Here is a 24,998-nt window from a genome sequence, read left to right as displayed (position 1 = left end):
GGATCAAGTCTGAGCACACAGATGAAACTCAACGACATCATCTTCTGCCTGCTGGGTAACGATGCTTATAAAAAATCTACACGAGGACTTCCATGAAATTTTATTCCTGCCAAATATGTAGTCACTTTTAAACCTTCCATGCTGAATGATTAGGTCCTTTATGTGATTCCAGATGAATAGCTTTAACATTTTGTAGGCTTTAGGTCAGCAACCCGCTTTCCACAGCCCCAGCCTATATGTTTATTTTTTCCTCCTTGTTTTGTGTTTTTCTTTTGTATCATTTGACACTCTAACGTCAGATATGGGTGTCACATTGTTATCCTTTGAATCTAGAGGCTGCAGAGGAGGGTGAAGCTGGCCAGGATTTAGTGTTTGAGAGGCGGTGGGGGGGGGGGGGGGTCTTTGTCTGGGCTGACATACTGTGCAGAGTAGGGAGAGTTCTGTGCCAGAGACCTGTGAATATGTTCCTTTTTAGCGGACGTGTAATATGCATTCAGAAGATGTTATATAAGTTCCTTTTATTTCTTTGTTTTGTGCGTGTGAGTGTGCGACACGAGTACCTGGTGCTGGCTATATTTGAGCAAACACTTGAAGGTATTGTGTATTCTCTCATTGTAATATAATTAAAAAAAAGGTTTTATACATAAAGTTGACAGAGTCCCTTCATTGCCTGTTGAGAACCACTGTGTGCATGTGAACGCTCCAGAGCACAGAGACAACATTTAGAGCACAACGCAGCAGGAACACGCAGATAAATGTGTTCAGATGTCACAGGGCTTCCTGTTTGACGTGTGCAGCGCTGAAACTGATCTGTAGTGTAGGATTATCGCTTTTAAATATCAGACGTCATCCTTTGTCCATGATGCAGCAGAGACACATTTACTGAAGAAATGCAGAAAAAGGGCAACATTTAACAAATAATTTATCTTTTATTAAAGCTCCATTTCAACACACAAAACAACAAAATGGACTTGAACTCAAAGCCTGAGTTGAAAATGCTTTTAAGTTACAAAACATGTTCAACTATTTCATGAGAAGTCCAATCAAATCATTTTTTTTTTTAAAAACATGCTACTACTACCTTATTAAAATAAATATACATATAATGAGTACTAAAAGTGTGTGATAGTAAATCATTATTTAAAAAAAAAAACATGATATTAAATATTCTAGAACTATTATTCAAGTCATTCAGAAAACTAATCCAGACATAATGTTCAGAAGGAATGCAATCAGTGACATGTTCATGATGATGTCATCTTTATCACAGCTTTAGCTTCATATCAGCAGGCAGGGTGAACTGTTTTCACTAATGCACCATAGCAAGCGTCTTACTATTACAGGCTCATCACAGTCAGAGCGCGGATGTGAAAACAAAACTTCATTTTGACTTATTTTGATATAAGTCACTTTGGTTTGTTGAGATCATCAACATGTCACTACAGGCTGTGCTGTAAATGATAGCATTTATGCTACAGTTTCTATCTTTGTGCGCATTGTTACAGAGCAGACTGTGTGTCGACACTGGCAACACATTTTAGTACAGTCTCCGACCCAGAAAATGTCAACCAAGAAAGACATCGTGATGAAAAGGGCAGTATACAATAAAGTTCACTGTTTAAATCCATGCATGAAACCATTTCATTCTAACCCATGTCCTGTGCTGCTTGAAGCAACATTATGCAACTGTTCTGACATTTAAAAAAATCCTGCTTTAAATATGAAATGCTCCTCCATTATTCAAACTAGAGCCCGACCGATTAATCGGCCAGCCGATAATATTGGCCGATATTAAAATATCCAGTGACTTTCGGTATCGACTAGATTTATCACAGATATCACTAGATTTATTCACCAATCAAAAAGTGTTTCATTTTAGTTTCATTGTATTACACTAGCAGTTCTCTTTCACCAGCAGAGGGTGCTATATGGATTACAACAAGGATTATCTACTACTTTCCAGAGTGTCAAGCTGTGAACAAGTGTTTGATAACTGCATTTTAAGGGATCAACGCAATAAATGTGTAAATCTAGATTTATCTCTACAGCTCGAACATAGATCTAAGAAAGATATCAGCCGATATATCGGTATCAGATTTTTTTTTATCTTTCCAATATCGATATCCGTATTGACCCCAAAAATCCCATATCGGTCGGGCCCTAATTCAAACGCCTATGTTTCCACTCTGCGACTTTGGCTCAGCGGGTATGGTGCATGCAATTGGTACAAAAAGCATCACAGCAGCGAGGCTGTCTGGCACAGAGCTTTGAAGACTAACAAGGACAACATGACTGTAAACAGAAAGATGGAAGAGGACTTTGATATAGAGAACGAACCAGTGAGAGGCCGGACGAGAGTGAATCTCCAACTGGCTTTTACCTGCTGCAGACTAAACTGTAGGAGCTAAAAATCGTAAAAATGTCTGTTCTTGCATAATGTTGCTTAACTTGAGAGTTCACCAACAGTCACAGCTCAATGATGGTCATGGCCCTTTTATCTGGATCAACATGCAAGGCCTTATTATATAGTTACTTCATATTACAATCGCTGAGTAATGTCAGAGAAAGTTTTTGCACTTTTCAAGAAATATATAATTTTACAAGATAATAAGTTTACTTTAAGACAATAGAAAGATGAGTTAAATATTGCAGTATGCAAAATATATGCACTAACACCTGACATAGTTCCAGCATTAAAGGATGCTGCTGGTCAAATTCTGAACGTTTTCTCAAAACAATAAAACTCATACAGAGACAAAGGACCTGAGACTTCATGAGAGCTCAAAGAGAAGACAGAAAAAGAGGTGAAAAAGATTAAAGACTTCCTGCAGAGAACAAAAGAAAGTCAATCAGAAAGAAGTTGATAAGAGCATAAACAGCAATCAGAGTGATCCCAGAAAAACTTCAGCCAAGTCCAAATGATTGATATGATCAGAAAGGCGTTTTGTTGAGTTCATGTCACCTGCACAGTCTTTCACACTCAGTCCAGTCAGATGTACTGCTGGGGTTTCTGTGGGGCTGCAGCAGCTGAAGCCAGGCTCTTTGCTGCCTCCTTCACTGAGTCCCTGAGTGGCCGCTGAGGCGCCTCTCCTGTGAGCCCACAGAGTGACCAAGAAAAAAAGAAAGATTACAACAAAGACGACAACCATGATGATCCAAAAAAAATGTTACTTTCTAACAAGGAGTAAGTAGTAACACAAGAGCAAGAGGAAGCATAATTGTGCTGAGACAGCGTGGAGTCTGTGACATGAAATCAAACAACAAAGACGTTGTCTGTGGGCTTCATTAATCTACATTGTGAGCTGGAAATCTGTTATCTTATATTACAACCAGTTTCATCACGTTTTTTAAATTCTGCACCGACGAGCTGGAACTTCTTGGAGACAGTATGTAACCGTGGTTGCATATGGACAGCTATTCTTCTATATTTTGCCCTGGTGGTGCAGGGGGGATTTTTTTTAGATCGACGTTGACCATCACAAATTGTTAATTTGGTTCATTTATAGTTTAAGGATTTTGAAAAATATTCTTACTAACGGAAAGGAAATAATGTGAGATATTCTTAAAATGTCTCCAACCCATCTCAGTCACTTTGAATTGCCTTTGATTTGTATGAGAGGTGCTCGAGAAAAATGAAGCTTGATTGATTGATTGTTTTGAAGCTTCATTTTGTCAATGTGTGTTATATAAAGACAGATGAGTCTTCCTTCTCGTGGCGCCAGGAAGTGGACCCTCATGTACCAAAATTCATGATGATTCTTTGACTGTGTACTTTGGCTTGAATCATAAAACGTATCCTCTCCCATCAAACCCTCTTCACTCATATGTTGGGATGTCATTTATTGCAGTTGATAGGGAATTTTTGCATCAAGTTTACAATGCAGGCAAAAGTGGAACCAATAAATGTCAGAAGCTTTAATAGCCACCAACGACAACAAATGAGGACAATGGTGCAGGACAAACTGTGTTTGAAGCTACACCAAACTACGTCCACAGACACAGAGGACATCTGCAGGCTTTCTTCAATAAAAAGCTAACTGAGACAGACAGAGTCTGAGTATTTCACCTTGTTCTGCCGCTCGCTGCCTGTGCTTTGCTCTGACAGCATTCAAGTAGAAAAGGGTTCATGTTGAAAGTGTTACACAAAAGGAGAAACAACTTTAAACCACTTTGATGCTTTTGTTTTTTACAAAAGAGCACATGTTTTTTGAGAAGGTCTTGTGGTAAGCACACCCATCTTTGATCGCTGTTATGAACTGCCTCACAATGGATTCACAGTCTATTTGTGTCTGACCTAACTGTGAACCTGCAAACCTAAAATACCTCACGAGAGAACGACAACCAGGAATCACAACACAGCAGGGCAGCTTCCCTAAACTTTGAGAGAGACGGAAAGAGAGCAGAGGCGACACCTTGATTCACAAACCTCTTCATGTCTGCATACTGATAGTAATGGCAGGTATAGGAGTCAAAAGCCACCACGTGTGTTAGATTCATTCACAGTTGTTTTTACTGTGTATAAACTGTCAAATGTCATCTACTTAAAACTGTGTTAATTGTGCAATTATGTCCCCCCCCTCCAACATTTATGTTTGTTGTGAGATGACGTAAGCCCTAACTTCAATCTAAAAGGCAGAGAAGTTCAGCGCAGGCAGCAGAATTAACTTTGTATCTGATCTAGTTCAGTGTTTTCTCATTTTAAGACAAATCCCACCAAAGAGTCAGAGCTTCCCTAGTTTGTTAAAAGAAAGAAACCAAGTTTTGTTTCACATAAATATGTCAAAGACAAAGTCAAAACATTTCAATCTTAAACTCATTCATCTGTGAAAGAAAAGCAAAACATTTTGCCTGTGGGATGAACACGAGTTGAAGTTTGTATCCTGAGAGTTTGAAACTAAGTTGAGCTCCTAATTGAAAGGATGACGTGTCAAGTGTTCTGATTTGGATTCTGTCAAATTTTGGATACATCACAATAACTTCAAATAAACAACTGTGATCCAGAGTACCAGCTTCTCTGAAAACTTCTGTGAACTTGTTTCATGGTTTTGCATCAGCATTGACTCGAGGCCTTCCTCAGGAGTTGATGGTAGCAGTAATTAACTGTCATGGCTGCGGAGCTAAATGTTGTAAATACTGTATGAGATGAGTGCTGTGACTGACTGTTCATCTGATCTATAAAGACGGACATTTTTAAAAGCACAAACTTCAGATCAGCATGCTGATGAGCTGACAGAACACGTACACAGATACAGGTGCTTTGAAAACCATCAGAGCTTCACATAAATCTGTGACACACGCGACACCACCCCCCCTAACGTTTATCAGAGTCCCTCAACTCATCAGAAAAGACTGTAGAGTGTAAAACATGATGGTTGAAACAACTAATGGATACGAGCTCTCACATTTTAAAGCAAATAAGGAAACACACCCTTCCAAATCACCTACCAATTACTATTTTGCTGTGCAATGGCAAAACCAAGCAGGGTTGGTCTCAATTGTGTTTTAAAGGAGGTGTTCGCATATCCAACTATCTCATGAAGTAGGTGCATAGGACATCACATTGGGCCAAAAAAACAACCATGTTTTGGTCCCTCTGAACCTTTGTCAAGTGGAACACACATGACAAAGGTTCAGAGGGACTGAAACGTTGTGATTTCTTCTAATAAATTGGTGATGTAGAGCAAAAGTGGTGTGCTGGATTTTTCTTTTCAATGCCTCAACTGTGGAACAAAATGTCTGAGCCAATGTAAAAGCATAGTGTGACGTTTCATTTTTAATAAAAGTGTAAATAGATACTGAAACATGTTAAGATTAAAAAAATAATAATAATCAGCCATAATGTTACTTAAGAGATAAAAAGTTGTGTTTTATTAAATTTAAAAAAAACAAACAAAGCCATTTCCCTGACTGCAGGTTGGTTGTAATATGACTCTACAGCTTTCACACTTGTAGAAAACTCCTGAAAAACTCCTTATATTTACAGGAGGAGCTGTATGTGTGAATGCAAACAGCCGAATGTTTCACTCGGACTTCACCCGGAGTTTCTCCTGCCAGACCCCTAGCATTTTTTCCGCTGCAAGTTTGAGTGAACGCAGCAGGATATTCTCCGGAGAATTCACCTCGAGCCAATGGGAGGGGGAGTGACGTTTACATAATGTGACTGATGCATAGTGTCTGCAAGCGACCACTATGATCTCCGTGCGAGTAATTACACGGCTGCATTAAGCTTTCTGTTCGTCATGTCGTTCTCCACTCTTTTGTGGATGTTGTCATTCCATTGGACTGCACATAGCAGTGATATAAAGGCAAATTTTATCTTTATAGCGTTACATGGTGGACTCTGTTGCTTTGCCCTGTACTTCAACGTTGTTGTTTTTTTTTACGTCAGGTCTTACCCCAGGAGACCCCCCCCCCCCCAGTCTGACAGGGATAGTCTCCCGCTGTGAGGACCATACATATGTGAACAGCCAGGTCAGGAGAATATCCGGAGCCATCCTCATGAAATGATCTAGATAATTTCAGGAGTGCAAATGTGAAAACGGCATATGGGCTATTTAATCTGCATATTAGCCATCACTTGTGAAAAGTTAATCATTTCATGAATTTGAGAAAAATACTGCTGGCACTAACAATCCTCTAATGAAAAGGTCATGACTAGGATTCAAGTTTTCTCTCAAACAAAATGCAAACAAGGGTCAGCTAAACTATTAGCTAAATACCATCTACTTTTATACTAATGCTTGAGTTTCAGTAACCTTTTTCTGAAGACAAATGCAGTGTCTACTTTCACTCACAACAACACAGAAGGGGTGATAGCCACTACCTCACTACCTTAACTACATCATCTACTAAGTGATCATCATATCGAGAACTATGTGACCACCTTGGGATGACACATTAATGTCCCACTGCTAACATACTCACCACAACGCTCAGCCTGATGCCAATCCCTTCAGTGGCATTGATAAAGGGGCAGTGGGACAGAATCACAACAATAGGAGAACGCCGTGGTCAACAGGACGCCGCATCAGCACAACACACAGACCTCGTCCGTGCCAAACAAGTCATCACTACTTTGATCCTATGGAGAGACTTCGATTCACCTCGCAGAGGGTTTAAACAGGCTTTTTAGACTTCAATGATTTGTGTTGCAGTGATTTGGTTTATTCTGAAGACGAAATGAGGATTCCTGCATGACAAACTCAACTGAACTGAAGGTGTTTTTAACAACAAAAAAAAAGCACAACCTTTACTTCTTCCAGCTACTGAAATGGTAACATATTTTTTTCAAATGTGTCCTCTACTTAAGCTTTGAAAAGTCATGGTACTCCTAATTACTGTCTGACGTTGAAAGGACAAAACAATGCATCCATACATTTTAAGAACAGAAGTAGGATCTCTACGTAAGATTGATGACACATTCTTGCTGATGTTCTACAAATATTTGTCACTGGATGCCCATATTTTTTTACGGATCACGCCTCTGAGTAGCTTGAGATCTTTGTTTATATTTAATATATCAGGTTATTTGCTGTTGCTCTATTTGTCTCATACTGGATAGAAACTTTGAGGTTCCCTGTAAACACGAGGTGCCCTCTAATTCTTTATTAATGACTGAATACAAGGACTGCCTTGGTCAGGGCTGAAATACTGTATAGCTACCAAGCTGTTTGTCACCATTGTTGCCATGGTTTCACATCCATCTTCATCTACAGTACTTTTGTGCATCGAAGAAAATCTCGGACAGACATCTAACAGTGCATTTTCTGGCAACGAGGAGAAGCTTGACTGAGAAAACTCTCTGTTACACTCCAGTCAACTTTGCAAATATTGTTTTTTTTTGTTGTTAAAGGGATAAGAATTACAATTTTAATTGTGCTCACTATATAGTGCAAAACACACATGCACGCAACACAGCTCGGACTGCATGTGATCCATGGATGAATCATCCTGGGGTAAAATGAATGTACTGCTGCTAAATCCATGTGCCGTGAAAAGAAGCCAGGGTTCAAATAGTGTGTGTAGGAGCCATGTAGATCTGCTGAACAACTAGGAAGATAATTCAGTCTTTTGTAAAATATTGTTATTGCAGCTGGCGTCTACAATCAGTAATTTAGCTTCAGTAACGTAATCTCACAGCCTGCTGTAGCTGTATGTTAGCCAAACAAACTCCAACATACAGCGCTGTGTTCGGCCCAAAATCCAAAACAAAAACAAAGATACAGTCCCTCAATGTCGATCTCCATCTGTTGTTTAGTCTAACTCACACAACAGGTATGCTACAGGAGCTCTAAAGATACACACCCGTCCATGAACTGTGTGTCTATGTCACATGTTCAACATTGTCAAAGCTCATATGTTTCTGCAGATTACAGCAAACATGCTATTCACAGAAAGGAAAGACTTCTGCTTTGTGTTTGTCATGTTGATGTTCTCAGTCCAATCTTTGGTTGGCAGACAGATTTCCTTCTCATAAATGTTTCCTATTTCCTCATTCGGTAACATATTATAAACAAACAGTTGTTTCCATTTTTCTTCTCCTGCACTTTTCTCCGGCTCCTGCTGGGGAAGTGTACGTACCCTGTAAGTTGGAGAGTGCGTGTTCCAACCCTTTCATGGACTTCACCTGGTTGCTTTTGAGGCGAGCCAATCCAAACTCCTGGGAAAAAGACAAAACAGGAAATGGCTTTACATGGGGAGGAGACGCCTGAACCTCTCTCTCTCTCTCTCTCTATTCTCTAGGGATATTAAAGCAAGCCTGGCATCTTCCAACACATCTAATAATAACAATTCTAGGTTGTCATATTTTTGGCACCGTGTTCACTCCCCCCCCCCCCTCAAATCTCTAACTTCTTCATTTTGGCGTTTGCACACAGACTCCCACGCCACGGCTGCTTATACTATGACCCACAAAATCAAAGCGAGGCCTGAAATATAGGATTTTGGATGTTACCATCCAAGATAAATAAATATGACTACTTATGCTAAAGCAGGAAAAACATTTATACACTTTAGGCAAGAGTTTAACACAGGATTATAAATAAATCTAAGTCAAGTCCATTTTTTTTTATAAAGCACATTAAAAAACAACGTTGTGCTGGCCAAAGTGCTGTACAACCAAGGCAGGGTGTAAAACTGAAATAAAATCACAATAAAAGCTCAAGAGCACCCACATACACAATAATACACACGTAATATAATAATAATAAAATAATAATGAACTATTACACCTCTATACTGTGGATCAATTCTTATCTGACTTATTGAGAAAACAATGATATAAATGATACAAACACGACATTAGAGTAGTTTGAAACATCGACTTTAGCTGTTTAAAGAGGGTTAAAGTACCTGAATGGGTCTGGAGAAGCCATAAACACTCGAAGATATCCACGCTTCACGTTTCAGCTGGGTGGTGGCCGGCTGCTCCACTGTGTCTTGGAAAACACAACGCTCTTCAACAGACTGACATGAAAGAGAGCAAAGTGGCAGCGGGGTCAATATGGAGGTCAAAGCTGTGGTTGATCAGGAACAGACATAAACAAACGCGTAATTCTCTTGTTATGTAGAGTTCTAACACGTGCTTAGAGCTGACACATTAAAATAAATCACTTTCTTTGAGCTTTGGCCGAAATAGAATTTTAGTGTCCCCTTCATTGTGAGGTTAAAGCTCCTGTGAGGGAGCCGGGTAAGAAACAGGCTAAAATACTGATGCATATTTATGGCATACAAAAGAAAACAAGACCATCAGGTAGAAAAGAGATAATTTCTAGATCATCGTTTTATATACCTGTCAAGCCTACTGCAAGATTAGCTTCAGACGATTAATCAACAGGCTGAGGCGATCAACTGCACACTTCAGATCCAGACTCTTTATAGGGATCTTTTCTGTACACACTACTTACACGTATACTGAACAACATCAGCAAACAGATGAATTGTCTGGCTTTGTCCACAAGGGGGAACAGAGACCTCTGTAATTGGCTAGAATCATATTCACAAGTTCAGTCAATTAGAGGTGGGCAAATTTGGGAATTTTGCAATTTGATTTGGACTTATGTGGTCATGATAACATCCTAAGACAATCTTAATTGTAAATTTATAATAATAATTAATGCATTTATCTTTTTTAATGTATATTTTTCCCCCATGGATCAGAAAGTCAAAGGAGGCAGCAGCTTCAATGTTACCTTCACTTTTCTCAATTTAATACACCGTATCCTCAAATGCTCTACCTGGAAATATTTGTTGATACTTTGCTAAATCAATTTCTGTGAACACAAGCAGCTCATTCGCCAAGTTTCCTGTTGTTTAAAATGTACAGTAGATTAAAAACATAACTCCACCCTACAGTTCCATGTCGGAGAATTAAGAGTGTGAAGAAGCAGACCTAAGAGCTACATAATGTACAAGTCATGACAAGGTCCTCCTCTCCCGAGTGATTACTACATGTGAACTGTGTTCAAAGGCTCTCATCCTTTGAACATCACACTGGCTGAATGAATATGTCCTCCTCCTTTCTGGAGTTAGCAGCTATAGAACATATGAGTGCACACGCACAGTGCAGTCACGGCAGTCTCCTCCTCTCTGCCAACACAACATGCAGTACCAAGGAAGCACAAAATCAACAAGAACTGAGTTTACTTGATTTTGTGAACTGACTGTAATGGCATCGAACAGTCATGTCAGAAGAACAGAGTTACTGATGTTCACTTTACATTCTGATTTCTTCATTTTCCATTAAGACATACATTAAACCACAGGAGAGCAGTAAAAACAAGAGCTCAAGAACCAGCACAAGTAATTACATTGACCACTTGGGGGCAGCAGAAATACATTTCCAATCCAACACACTGCAAGCCTTTAAAGATACGGCAAACTTTTCAAACAACAGTTGGTTATCAACCGTTACACTCAAGAACAAATACACATCACTTCAGGAGGGGCGACTGCGTTATTCCTCTAAGGAAGTCTGCTTTTAGTCAGTCAGCCTTTTCTGTTTCAGCCTCACGCGAACGGAACAACATCCCAACATTTATCAGAGAGCGCAACACATACCGGTCATTTAGTTCACATCTGAAACGCTGGCTAATTAATAACCTCATCTGTCGGCACTGAACCTGTTCCACCCGCTGCTGCTGCCACCTTGTGTCTGGTTGTTGGTGACTGTGTCCCGTGTTTTGAATTACTGTGGCCTGCACGCTTTAGTTGTCTATTGTGGTGAACTTCAGGTATAGCTCACTCAAAGTTTTATATGTGGCCTCATAAGTCAGTTCTGTTGGCTCAGTACACAAGATTCACACCACTCTAGCACTTTTCAACAACTTAAAGACACTTCACCATGAGAGTTGTGTGGTTGAGGTTCCAGGTGTAGGTGGTCAGGCTCCTGTTGACAGGGTCCACAATGGAGTCCTCTATGATGTACACGGAGCGAGATATGCCGGAGGGAAAGATATGCTCCGCCCAGCGAGGCAGCCGATTGGTCTTCATCAGGAGACGTCTGGAGAGGAGCCGGTTGTCTGCAGTCACCTCCCGGTAGACCACATCCTCTGTGAGAACATGGGTGCTGATCGATACAAAGCACACACACATCATGTCAGCAACAAGGATTCGGGGTTACTGGTGTAGGTTAGGATATTTTTTTTCATCTAAAACAAAGGTCAGGTGCTGATGTATTGATTGTAAGTCCTCCAAGTGTTCATGTGTTGTTTTCAATAAAGAATTGAAAAGGTCTAAGCGAACCTTTCACTGCCTGGTTTCATATCAGTTTGTAAATAATTTCAGTACTGTTTCAAACCTGAACGGTTTCACTCCAGTTAAGTTACTTTGTGTCATTTCTGAGTCATGTACATAGTTTTTGTTCAAATACCACTGTGAGGTTTGTGAAAGTCTATGGAGCAAAGATCACTGTGAATGTACATATAAGTATATTATTTAATTTAAATTTACTTTTTAATGTAAATGCTGTAAAGACTACCTCATTTTTACTTCAGCATCTTTTGCATTACTCACCACTGCACTATTATCTTATTTAGCCTTGAAGATATTAGTCTTTGCTTATTTGTTTATTTTTGTGTTTATTGTTGATATTTAATGTTATACCTTTGTACAAAGAGAACACAGTTTGCCGAAGTAAAATTCCTTGTGTGTTTAAGCATACCTGGCCAATAAAGCTGATTCTGATCTCTAAAATGTCTAAGATGTCAACATCAACTATCAGATTGGACACACAGCCACTGATATGCTGAAAGTATTATTATAATAATGAACTAAAACTTGATCTGATGTGTCAACTCTTTATATTGTAGTTTAAATAAAGTTGGTTGCCTGGGTAACGCACGGTATTAAAGATTCACATTGTCGTCTTGTTTTCACCTTGTTCTTGTCACTCACATCTGTTCACAGTGGAGTGTAGGTTGATTATAAAATCTTTTTTAGATGGCACTGAACAACAGATTAATACAATTTATTAAACCCTGGATTTACTTTCAACACCAACTAAATGTTTGAGAAAGAGCATTCATAAAATCTAAAAAAAAAAAAAAGTGCAAAGATTATCATACCTGAATGGGTTTGGATACCTCTGCCAAAAAGCAGAGACAACGAGGTCCCACGTACTCCTGACGTCTGTGTTATTACAGAAATACTTGACCATTCTTCTCTCGCTTGTCTACAGCACTGCATAAAACCCGAACCCTGGGGTTCCTTGCTGTGATGACATGAGTCAGTGAAAACTTAGATACTGACTCCATCCAAAGTCTGGCACAGTCCTGCAAATGATAAAGCAGACTTTTAGAAAGCTCATTCATCAGTATGAGGAAATAAGAGGTTACATGTAATATACTCTTTAAAAAATGATGGATAAAGTTTCACTCTGTGAGATAATATGTACATGTGATCAATATAATATAGAAGGAGAGCACACATCACACCTGTTTTAAAATCTTTACACTGGCTGCCTGTTGATTTTTTAAATTATTTTATTAGTTTATAAAGCATTACATGGCCTTGCACCAGACTACCTATCAGATATGATTTTAGCTTATGAACCAGTACGGCCCCTCAGATCCTCCAGTTCCTCTCTCTTAGTTGTTCCACAGAGCAGGACAAAAACCTTTGGCGATGCTGCTTTCAGCTGTTACGCTCCGAGACTGTAGAACAACCTTCCTGAGGGTCTGAGAGGAGCCCAGAATATCGAGATTTTTAAACACAGTCTTAAAACTAATTTATTCAGTCTGGCTTTTATATAGTGCTTTATATCAATTCAAACCTTAACATTACTGTATTGTCTTTTTATCCTACTACAATTTTAAATATTTTCCTCTTATGTATTTATTTTAATATCTTGTTGCTTTTATGTGTCGTATTTTCTTTTGTTTTCTTTTTATACATATTCTTTTAATTCTTATTGGTGTGCATTAGTCTCTCAATGATTTTATCAACTACTTTTTGTCAATAACTTTTCTGCACTCTTGTTAAGCACTTTGAACAGCAATTTAATTTGTCTGAAAGGTGCTATGTAAATAAAGTTTGATTGATTGATAATATAAATTCCTTGTGAAACAGGTCTTTTTGAGTAAAAAGTTCAGTTATTCCTCTCATGTAAATATCTTCTTACAAAGTAAAATGATTCATACCTTCACAGATAATATTATTCATATACACCAGCCCTGCTGCATAAACATCAAAACAAAACCACCCTGATATATAAACATATAGCACTGAAATAGCACTTCTCAGAATTACAAATGACTTGCTTTTAGCTGCGGACTCTGGTAAATGCTCTGTTCTCCTACTGTTAGATCTAACAGCAGCTTTCGACACAGTTGACCACTCAGTTCTCATCCAGAGACTAAACAAATGGGTTGGGGTCTCTGGTACTGCCTTAAATTGGTTTTCATCCTACTTATCCAACAGATCTTTCAGTGTTTCGATTGGTAACTTTTCAACCTCCTCTGCCCCCATTCCCTGTGGTGTTCCCCAAGGTTCCATACTTGGTCCAGTCCTCTTCTCCATTTACTTACTCCCGCTAGGCAAAATTTTTGAAAAATACAACACATCTTACCACTGTTACGCTGATGATACACAGATTTACCTCCCCCTGGAACCAAACAACTACAACAAACTCACAAACCTCACAAATTGTCTTCAAGACGTAAAATCTTGGATGGCCACAAACTTCCTCCAGCTCAACAACGAAAAAACTGAAGCACTTGGCAGACTCAATTTCACCCCATCTCGGCCCATTGTCCCAGTCCGTTAAATCTCAGGTAAAAAAATCTTGGCATAATATTTGATTCAGCACTAAAATTTGACAAACAAATAAATCAGGTTGTAAAATTAAGCTTCATGCAGCTCCGATCCATCTCCAAATTAAGACCGATCCTATGTTATTCCGATCTGGAGAAAGTTATTCACGCATTCATATCCACTCGCATCGATTACTGTAATTCACTTTATTTTGGTATCACTCAGTCATCTCTATCCCGCCTTCAACTCATACAAAATTCAGCAGCCAGAGTCCTAACACGGTCAAAAAGGAGAGATCATATCACCCCAGTTCTTGCCTCCTTACACTGGCTGCCAGTCAAGCTGAGGATTGATTTTAAAATACTTCTGACTGTGTTTAAGGCATTAAATGGACTTGCCCCCCGCCTACCTCTCAGAACTCCTATCCCCATATAAACCAGTAAGAAATCTTAGGTCATCTGCACAAAACCTTCTGTCACAGCCTAAATTGAGGACAAGGTGCAATGGGGATCGGGCCTTTTCTATTGCAGGACCAAAACTGTGGAACTCTTTGCCCCCAGACATCCGTCTCTCTCCCACTATTGGTGTTTTTAAAACTCGCCTTAAAACATATTTTTTCTCAATTGCTTTTAATGTTCAGTAACCAGTTTTTTTTTGTTGTTGTTGTTTTTTTAATTGTTGTTATTCTTGTCTGTTACTTTTTAATGCTTTGTTTCTGCAATGTTCAGCACTTTGGATCAATCAATGTTGTGTTTAAAGTGCTATATAAATAAAGTTGATTTGATGTAACCATTTGTTGTTCTCACTCTCGCCACTGTTACCTAGTCTTGATTTTAAATGTAATTTACACTACAAACTATTTCATAATAAGCCTGTATGAAAAGCTAAATGTGACCACAGTATGTCTTCACATAGATCGGGGGCCACATGCGGCCCCCAATCAACCCTCAACGTGGCCCTCAGGTCAATTTTTACACATCAATTAATCGGGAAGATGAAGAAAACATGACTAAATCTGCCATGAAATCATGAAAACCAGAAGTATGTCCATAATAATATTTGATCACTGGTATATGTTGAGTTAAATTTGAGACATAATTGACTGTAATTGTTTTGGAAACTACAATTTGGCCCCCTGGCAGTGAGAATTAAATGAATGTGGCCCTTGCTGTGACCAAAGTTGCCCATCCCTGACATAGATAATATATGTACATTAAAGTCTTAACTAGGTATTTCAACACCTGCTGATACTTGTGGTAACTGATTACATTACCTAGGCAGTGTAGTGTAAACATGTGACCTTGACTTATAGCTTTACGTTATAACCTCATAGTTATGTCTTACTCCCGGCTCAAAGGATTAAAGTCACTGTCATCAGTGACTTAGTTTCCTAGAAAGCTTATTTCAACCTAAAGCTAGCTTTAAAAACAAAAAGGCAGAACCTAAACAACCAGTTCATCCGTCACTATGTACCTGTGATAGTGAGATTAAGTTATACTATATGTTTAGATATCACACAGTTTAGTCATGTTCAGGGCTGGTAGACAACTAGCTTAGCATAACTATATGTCAACTCAGGATTAATACAAGACAAAAAGAGAAGTCCTACCTGAAGTTACTGGTAATGAAACTGGTTATGCACAGAGAAAGAGGCTCTTTTCTCTTGTGTTTATAACGGAATCATTCATGTACTGCATCCGTCAGTAACATGAGACCGACAGGGCAGCGATCAAGATAGTTTCTTCTTCTTCTTCTTCTTCTTCTGCTGCTGCTGCGAACTCGTCTTCTTCGACTTTTTCTTCTTCTTCGTCAATTTTTTTTTTTTTTTTGCTTCAAACCAACTTGACCGGTGCGTGTCGCCACCTACTGTACGGGAGTGTGTAACATGATGACTTCATTTATAGCTTATAAATTCCCCCATAGCCCTTTTAGTCTGCCTCATTCCTAGTAGATTTCTTCAGCAACCATTTCATACTCCATTCCCCTCGATCTTAAAACAATATGTTTCCTAGAGTTAAATGATGTTGTTGTTGTTGTTGTTGTGCTTTGTGCATCTCCCCGAAAACACGTGTTCTTCCCGTCCGGTAGGCGTCGCTTTAGATAAGATGAACAGTTCAGTCTGTCTTCCGTTTCCGCTTCTTTTTGTTCGTTGGTGCGCTTTTCCAGCAGTGCGAAGGGAAGTGTGTCCTCCATGGTGTCATTGTAGGCTTGTCGAGGTTGAATATCCACACTTTTTAGAAATGTCTGGCTACACACCAGACGAGAAGCTCCGCGTCGAGCAGCTGACAAAGCTCCGCCGGCAGTGGCTGAAGGACCAGGAGCTCAGCCCGAGGGAGCCCGTGCTACCAGCTAAACCTCTCGGCCCCATCGCCAAGTTCTGGGCTGGCTTTCTGGAGCCCAAGAGCCTGTGGAGACTTTACGTGAGTGCTAATTCAAGCTGTCAAAACAAACCGAGTGATGAATACAGTGGACAGTCAGTGTATACGCTAAATATCAGTAAATGTAAAAAATAATAAAGGGTTATAGAGTGTAAGTATTTCTACACTTCACTTGCCTGTGACGTGGGAAAACACTGAACTAACCATGTTGTTGTTTTGATTTTACTGAGCTGTGAGGACGTACTGAAGAATAACCTCAACCATTGATTGATAAAATTTATTTCAGACATATCAAATAAAATCAAACACATCAAAAATACAAAACAAAATGAAAAGCACGAAAATACAATAAACAAAAAACAAATGTTCAAATTATTTCACAAAAAAAGAAAAAGCAAATTACATATATTCAATTGATATGCCTGAAAAGGAGTAGGAAGAAGTATAAAACTTATTTAATCCCCTTTTCCACAGCTCAATAATTAATATTTATTCAATTAAATTAACTTCCTGTGTTCCTTATAATCTCTCTATATATACAATCTATCTATATACAATTTGCTATACTATATTTATGACACTATATTTGATATTTACAATCCAATGATTTTCCTTACATATATACAACTTGATATACTATGATTTTTTTATAATTTATATATTTATACAATCCATATATCTATATACATATCTATTTGTACAATTTGATGTACTATATTTGTATTATATTATTTTATAATTTATATATTTATACAATCCATATATCTATATATACATATCTAATTCTTCAAAAATAATAAATTATGCTAATTGTTTTTTTTGTTTTTTTTACAATACTATCCATAATATTGTGATTATGTCATTATGCCTATATTGTATTAATGTTTATATAGGTCTATATATACAAATAACTGATACAATATTGATAATAAACTAATCATTCAGTGAAGATTGTTCAAATTCATTCCCAAGATCACACATGATCCTCAGAGAGCTTCACAGTCTGTGTGACATCCACCATGCTCATTTTGTTTATTATGCAAATGTATCATTGTGCATAATAAATAGAAAAAAAGAGCAGGAGCTAAATGAAACATTCATGTTGTTATTAACATCTGTACATTTTCTGCCATTCCAAGTAAAATAAACCTATTTTAAGTGGCTAGTTTGCCACTTTAGAGTTTGAGAGGTTTTCATTGTGCATGTTTCTCTTTTTCTTATGATTTGTAGTATAAAGGTGCATTTTTTTTGTATTCAATAAAACTTAGAGCATGAGGTATTCAAAGAGAAAATACCAAAATGATTTTAAATAAGGTCATAGGTTGGTTCTTTAAAAATGTAACAGTCCTACTAGAAACCTCTCTGAGTTTTATTGGGTCTTCATATTTAGCGTGTATCTAGCGCAGCAACCCAACACTTATTTACTAATTCAATTCCCTCTTTTTACATTTTCCTGCCTACATTGATTGAAAGAACAAGCTCCAACATGTGTTGATGTCTGCGTCATCGGTTTGCAGCAGTAAGAATGAACACTATGATTAATTGTGTACTTGTCTTCTATTCATATTTGTCTTCCTTTAACGTGTCTCCATACAGACCTACAAAGCATACAGAGGAGGAGTTTTCACATTAACACGGGTGTTGCTACCTTTCTGGGCTGTTCATTACTTCGTGAAGTACCACGTTTCAGTAAGTGAACAGAAATTGAAAAAATGTGATAAATACCTTTTACAGTTTTTTTACATGTGGTACAAATCTGTTTAACATAAATACAATACTTCATGATATAGATATCACAATGTGTTTAGATGTAATGTGCATCTGAGTTAATACATCTGTAGTACAGCCAAGACTAGCACACCCAATGTCACTTATACACATGGAGATGGACACTTTGTTATGTGTCTTTTTATTTATCAGAAGGCATAATAAATAACCATGTCATTACCCCCGACAGGAAAAGCCATATGGCATCGTGGAATTGAAACCCAGGCTGTTCCCAGTAAGTATGACCCCCCTTTTACATGTTGTACCTCTATTACAAGAATTAAAAAGGACTATACTACTGCTGCGTATTAGCTTGCAATACTAGCTACAGCATGAACAGAATCTCCATCAGTCTTATTTCATACAGAAACGTCCACTTTCCTAAGATGCTCTGACAGTTGTCTTGAAGAGCTGCTCCCTTGAATGTCACAGTGGAAGAGAGTGTTTGTAATTTGTTTGTCCTTTATTGTGTTTAGGGTGACACCATTCTGGAGACGGGTGAAGTTGTTCCAGATCTCCCTGAGAGCCATGGTCATCACTGAACCAGAAATATTTCAATAATTTCGACTTTCTGTTGTAAAAACTGTATATGCCAATAAATATTCTAAAATTCTATCCGTTTTGAGCTTTTTTTTTTACAAAAGTAATTATACTTCTTGTTTATTTTATAGCGTGATACTGGAATGGGTTGAGATGAAAGAAAACAACTCTGGTCCTGTATTACAAACAACAAATGATTCACTTGATTTCCAGGGTGCAAGCATTGCTTAAATAAAATAATTTAGCATTTCTCAAATGTGAGTGTGAAATTCAGAAGACAAATGTGCAACTTTTTCTGTGATCTGCATCAAATGACGTTAACATGATTAAGAACTGTCATTCTTAAATAACCCTGTAGATTATGTTACCGTTCTTTTTCATCTAAATTACGAGGGAAATAGATTTGACTGGCATAGATTGACGTCAGATGAAGAGGATTATAATAGATTATAATATTTACATGATGGTGTCCACAAAATGCCGATTAATAATCTTATTTAAATTCACAGTGGGTTTTGTGTCACAGGGTTATTTCACAGATTGTTCTGACACTATTTGAATGTTACCTGTTCATCAGAGAGACTGTTGTCAGACTGTTTTGGTGCATAGAGCTTCGTATTTGCAGGGGGTGCTGGTAGTTTAAGATGGAGTGGCTGAGTGGTGTTTTAAGGTTACAGTAAACTAAATACGTTGTATTCTACTTTGTATCACTCAAATCACTCCTCCTGGACCTCTCTCTATCCCACCAAGTCCAACACAGTTTCCACAGATGGCTGTTCATTATGAGTCTGGTTCTCCTCGAGGTTTCGGCCTCTTAAAAGAAGTTTTTCCTTGCCACTTTTACTTTGCTAAATGTTGCTTAGAGTTGTGCTCATGATTGATTAATATTAAAAAGTAGATATAAAAAAAGAATGAGGATTTTTTTACCTGCTCTTTTGTAAAGATCTTGAGATAACATTTGCTATCAGCCACATCTCAGCGCTATAAAAATAAAGATTGATTAAAATGTAATTACAATTTAGAGACACTACTTTTGTAATTACTTTTTTGTAAAACGAAGAAACAAAAAAAACCGTATTTTTTTCCGGATCTTCAAAAATGTGGCTATGATGCTTTTATTCTGAAGGGCGGAAGTCGATTGAATTTAAAAATAATTGTTCGGTTATGGAAGAAGCTGCTGCTGAGCTAGGTTGTTCATTTTGTCAACAGTTGCTCTGGAACGAAATGATGTAGAAAATTACGATTTTTTTTTACTACATGGACGAAGATAACTAGTTTGCCAACCTGCTGCGTACCTGAGGAAGTCAGAGGTAAATATTGTACAACTTTTCTCGAACGTCATAAACTAGCCGATTAGCTTAGCTATATGTATGTTAGCTTAACGCCCTAGCTTCCTAACTAGCACCTTGCTTAATTTTGGCTGACCTCTGTCTGTAGTTCGTAAACGTGTGTCAAGTCGATTTCACATTGAGTGGACGTGTCAGTATAATGCCAATATAATGATTTATGTGTGTTTAGACAATACAAGCTTTAATATTCCCCACTGTTATACGACGGTAACATAACTCAAGCTCGACACTCGGCTTGGCTCTTGCCTGACCTGCTAAAGCTAAATACATGAAAACAGTGCTGTCGAAATCTGTAAAGGACCACGACATATACATATAAGATAGTTGGGTTGTTCTGATTCGTTGTTATCAGGTGAGAAATGTGTTTTAGATGATAAAGGTAGAGCCCCATGTTTACAGCACGAATGAACCAGATGTAATTGAGGTCTGTGGGTCATTGACTGTCTTAGCATCAAATGTTAAGACTTTCCATAAACTCAGATGTTTTAGCTCCTTTCTGGTATATTTAGGGCTCCTTTTCTGTTCTATTCCAAGCAGTGTTCCCCCAAGTTTTTTTTTTGTTACCTCCAGATACTTTTATGTGGTAGCAAAAGTAACTTTTTGTCTGATGAAATGTTGAAAAGTTTTACATGGCTGTGGACTCACCTGTCAGCAGCAGCAGGTAATAATTCTGTATGAGGATTTGTAGTTTTATACCGAATACTGAGAGAAACATACTCAAGTCAATAGAACGCCACAAGGCTGTCATGCATTTCTATTATGGTAAATTTGATGTTTTAAACTTGTGTTTTTACAGATAATGTCAGCGATTAAGGTGGCCCTGCAACAGCGCCAGAAGAGTGGCAGAAGGAAAACCTCTGGAGCCATGTCTGCAGATGTTTCACCAGACTCCAAGTGTCCCATCTGTTTGGACATTTTCAACAACATCTCTTACCTGAACCTCTGCCTGCACAAGTTCTGTTTCCGCTGTATTCACGAGTGGTCCAAGAACAAAGCCGAATGCCCGCTATGCAAACAGCCCTTTAATTCAATTTATCACAGTATAAAATCAGAGCAAGACTTTAAAAAATATGATCTGCAGCCGCTGGAAAATGGCTCCTTTGGAACTTTTGGGGGAGTGCGTTTTAGATACCGCACAACTCTTACAGGAGTAAATCGACAGATGCGGGGAAGGACATCGCCGCCTCCCGATAATGGGGTGATGTTTGAAGCCTCGACAAACCCTCCCCAACAGCGGCAAGATCGTTATATTAGGCGCATGATGATGAGGTTGGCAGCTAAGAGGCAAGCAGCAAATGAAGGCAGGGTGGTGAACAGTGTCAGGGAGCAGGAAATGATAAACTTCAGGAGGGAACTCTACCGTCAAGGGGTGAGGGTTCGAAGTGTACGGGATGGGGGACGCTGCAGAGACACTTCAGCTGAGTTCTTCAGAAGAAATTCTGCCTGTCTACACAGACTTGTGCCCTTTCTCAAAAGAGAACTCATCGTGCTTTATGGAGCCCATGGCTCTTTGGTCAACATAGTTCAACACATCATTATGTCCCGGATTACACGCTATGACATGGAGGATGGAGCTATTCAGGAAGAGCTCAGGCCATTCCTTCAGGCCCGCACAGAGCACTTTCTGCACGAGTTCATCAGCTTTGCAAAATCTCCCTTCAACATGGAGGCCTATGACCAACATGCTGCCTACGACTGCCCAGCCCCATCCTCAAATGAAGACAGCAGCTCTAACTCTTCTGTAATAGCCATCTCAGAGGATGAGGAGCTCTCTGTGGAGTTGGACCCCCCAGATGACTCTGCATCTACTTTGAGCCAGTCCGTGTGGGATGATGAGACACCTGGGCCTTCATATTCTACGACAGCAGAGCAGAGCAGGGCAGAGTGTCTGTCCGTTGTAGACTCAGAGTCAGACTCAGACAGCAGTCTAGAGGAGGAGACACGTGTGTTTGGAGCTTCTCCGCAACAAAGGATTCCTCATATTCAAACAGATTTGACACAGAGTGAAGTTAACAAAGAAGATTGTTTGTCTTCTGACAGTGACGACTGTGTCATTGTAAGTTTTGTGAAACCAACAGCAGAAAGAACTCCTGAACTGGTGAAGCTGTCTTCTGACTCTGACGAGTCGGCTAGTGAAGATACCAAAGAAGTGCCTCTTCTGCCTCAACACATCCGTTTCTCCAGTCTCAGTCCTATAGCCTCACAGAGAAGTGGTCGTGGACAGTCAGGAAATGTAGAAACAGATTATCAGGAGGACTCAAAAGACAGATATAGCTCTTTAACATCTAGCCTACACAAGACATCTAGTAAGTCAAGCAGAAAAGAGAAGGATAAAAGATTTGATAGTAATGACAAATCTAGGGAGAGCCACTGGTCTAAGGACAGAGACCACAGGAGGAGGAGGAGGTCGAGAAGTAGAGAGCGCAGACAGTCCAGCAGGAGCCCAGCGAATTCCCACAGCAGTGTCGCTACTCTATCCAAAAACAGAGGTTATTCTTACTCGAGTGGCAGAGACTCCTACTCAAAATGTGACAGTCACTATAAAAGGAGGGACACTGATCAAATCTATCAGTCAGACAGACACTACAGCAAAGAGAGAAAGGATAAGGGAATGCATTACACAGAGAGGCACTCCTATTACAGTAGTCACAAGCACTCAGATCGACACTCACACTCTCGCTCCAGGAGCCGCAACAGGGACTCGCGAAGACGTGACAGGAGGCATTCTCAATCTCGGTCTTATTCCGGCAGTCGCTCCCCATATGCAAAAAAGAGCTCACGCCACGACGACAAGCCTGGCGGGAAAAGGAAATACAAATCCAGACATTTGGAGGAACCATCCAGCCCTCGTTCCAACTCAAATGCTGACGACGAAACTTCGACTTCCACAAAGAAAAAGAACAAAGAAAAGCGTCGTAATAAATCCAAAGAGAGGTCGAGAAAAACCAGCAGGAGCCTGAGTGTGGAGCTCGTCGGTGAGGAAAACTCTCACGAACGAACTAAGAGACATCATAAGAAAAAGAAGAAACACAAGAAGAAGAGCAAAAGACACAAGAGTAATGAACGCACAGAGAAACACTCACCCACCGTCATCACTATTGACAGTGACAGTGACTCTTTTGCTAATTGCAGTGCCACTCAGGCCACCTGCACCATTAAGGACAGCAGCCCCATAGACAACCCAGGAGACCCCGCCCCATGCACCATCAAGGACAGCTCCATAGGAAACCCAGGAGGCCAATCCCCCGCCACTTGCACCATCAAGGACAGCCCCATGGACAACCCAGGAGAACCCGCCCCATGCACCATCAAGGACAGCCCCATAGACAACCCTGCCACCTGCACCATCAAGGACAGCCCCATGGACAATACCACAGACAACCCAGGAGACCACGTCCCTCTGGACTTACATTCGTAGTTAAATGAAAGTTCAGATTCCTTTTGTTTGTGCTGGGAAATGATGCTGAATGGGAATGATTCAAAACAATGTCCATTATGTTCATGGTTACCATACTGAAGTGTATGTAAACACATGTCCCTTTGAATGCCACTGCATCTCTTTCTTCAGCTAATGTGCCATCATTGGGTTCATGTCTGTTGTTGACCATTGCGGCCTGGGTTCTCGACTTTTAACTACACCTTCAGTAATCTTATTTTATGGGCCAAGTGCCAAATTGAACAAGGGCGAATTAAATAGTATTATCGGTTAAATCCATTTATTTTCTGGAAAGCCACTTTCTTTAACAGATGTATTTTATTTCTCAGGTGCTCTCAGGGATAATGATGAATGATTTTTTCAGAATGTTATAAGTCAGCTGTATTCTTGAAACAAAACCATTTTTACCTGCTTCTCTCTGAGTAGCACTTATTAAAAGATGGTATGTGGATTTCAGAACGGGCTCTTTGTATTTTATTTTATTTAAAATAAATTTTATTGCGCAACTCTGCACTATGTTGTTAAAGATATTTTTCTATTTGTTACATGTAGGAGCAGATCTGGTATGATTGGTCTACCTTATGAGGTGTTTTTTGTACAACACCAAATTATTACCATCATATGTGAGAGATAGTGGTGAACTAACATTCTTGCGTAGCTAGAGAATTGGTTTTCATTATATTTAGTTTCATTATATTACGTAAACGCCTCTTTCAGTTTGAGAAAAAGTTCAAAGAATACATTTTTCGCCTTCCAATATATATATTGCAGTACTGATTGGCCTCTGTTGTAGTTTTACAGAGATTGACACCATGTTAATTTTTTGATGTTTTAAATGGTAAACATTATCTAACTTTCAAATATCGAAATGCAAATGACTGCTGGTTCCAGGCTAGTGAGACGAGGACTGTAGGCAGTGTAGCTCTACCAACTGACTAAACCAGCGCCCCTCAAGATGATTCATTTTTACTGACCACCTTGATGTAAAACCAGACAAACTACAAAAATGTCCTTTTCCCTTGATAACCAAACATTCTCTCAATTCAAGTTTCTAAGAAAAATGACTTGCTTATGTCCAAAAGACTTTTCTAAATTGTCTTTATTGCTGTCACACACTTTTTAGTTCTTCAGCAGGCGATTTTAAATTCAGAATCTTGATTATAATTTGAAGGTGCCACAGCTTCATTTTAAGTTTTGTTTGATAAAAAAAAACAACACATCAATTTCGTTAAGACGTGCAATGAGAACGAACTATACGACTATCTTCGCATCTAGCTG

At 39.0% G+C, this 24,998-nt stretch overlaps 3 protein-coding genes across 3 annotated transcripts; 2 read left to right on the top strand and 1 right to left on the bottom strand.

The window, feature by feature from the left end:
- Positions 1-239: 239 nt before the first annotated feature.
- LOC132990300 (PRELI domain-containing protein 1, mitochondrial-like) lies at positions 240-16,019 on the bottom strand. The gene is made up of 6 exons (XM_061058477.1): positions 15,860-16,019; positions 12,564-12,770; positions 11,341-11,566; positions 9,352-9,465; positions 8,581-8,659; positions 240-3,090 (listed from the first exon to the last, which is right to left on the bottom strand). The coding sequence occupies exons 2-6, from the start codon at positions 12,653-12,655 to the stop codon at positions 2,990-2,992; spliced, it is 612 nt and encodes a 203-aa protein (XP_060914460.1). The 5' UTR covers positions 12,656-12,770; positions 15,860-16,019; the 3' UTR covers positions 240-2,989.
- Positions 16,020-16,413: 394 nt separating this feature from the next.
- ndufb6 (NADH:ubiquinone oxidoreductase subunit B) lies at positions 16,414-19,008 on the top strand. Its single transcript, XM_061058488.1, has 4 exons — positions 16,414-16,670; positions 18,225-18,317; positions 18,586-18,630; positions 18,872-19,008. Exons 1-4 carry the CDS (start codon positions 16,491-16,493, stop codon positions 18,935-18,937), a joined length of 384 nt encoding a protein of 127 aa, XP_060914471.1. The 5' UTR covers positions 16,414-16,490; the 3' UTR covers positions 18,938-19,008.
- A 1,066-nt stretch (positions 19,009-20,074) lies between these two features.
- toporsa (topoisomerase I binding, arginine/serine-rich a) lies at positions 20,075-24,233 on the top strand. The gene is made up of 2 exons (XM_061058464.1): positions 20,075-20,245; positions 21,081-24,233. The coding sequence occupies exon 2, from the start codon at positions 21,084-21,086 to the stop codon at positions 23,700-23,702; it is 2,619 nt and encodes an 872-aa protein (XP_060914447.1). The 5' UTR covers positions 20,075-20,245; positions 21,081-21,083; the 3' UTR covers positions 23,703-24,233.
- The last annotated feature ends 765 nt before the right edge of the window (positions 24,234-24,998 follow it).

Source organism: Labrus mixtus, chromosome 2, assembly GCF_963584025.1.
Source record: "Labrus mixtus chromosome 2, fLabMix1.1, whole genome shotgun sequence".
NCBI classification, from domain to species: Eukaryota; Metazoa; Chordata; class Actinopteri; order Labriformes; family Labridae; genus Labrus; species Labrus mixtus.
The sequence above is the reverse complement of the archived record's forward strand: the minus strand, read 5'-3'. Positions and strand labels throughout refer to the sequence as shown.

What these genes read in the sequence shown, in the direction of transcription:
- LOC132990300 (XM_061058477.1), bottom strand. Translation starts at nt 12,655, where the DNA reads ATGGTCAAGTATTTCTGTAATAACACAGACGTCAGGAGTACGTGGGAC. An exon ending in TCAACCACACAACTCTCATG is followed by an intron (nt 9,466 to 11,340) that starts GTGAAGTGTCTT and finishes CTTTCATGTCAG; the next exon opens with TCTGTTGAAGAGCGTTGTGT. An exon ending in GCTTCTCCAGACCCATTCAG is followed by an intron (nt 8,660 to 9,351) that starts GTACTTTAACCC and finishes TCTTTTTCCCAG; the next exon opens with GAGTTTGGATTGGCTCGCCT.
- ndufb6 (XM_061058488.1), top strand. Translation starts at nt 16,491, where the DNA reads ATGTCTGGCTACACACCAGACGAGAAGCTCCGCGTCGAGCAGCTGACA. An exon ending in AGAGCCTGTGGAGACTTTAC is followed by an intron (nt 16,671 to 18,224) that starts GTGAGTGCTAAT and finishes GTCTCCATACAG; the next exon opens with ACCTACAAAGCATACAGAGG. An exon ending in TCGTGAAGTACCACGTTTCA is followed by an intron (nt 18,318 to 18,585) that starts GTAAGTGAACAG and finishes TACCCCCGACAG; the next exon opens with GAAAAGCCATATGGCATCGT.
- toporsa (XM_061058464.1), top strand. Translation starts at nt 21,084, where the DNA reads ATGTCAGCGATTAAGGTGGCCCTGCAACAGCGCCAGAAGAGTGGCAGA.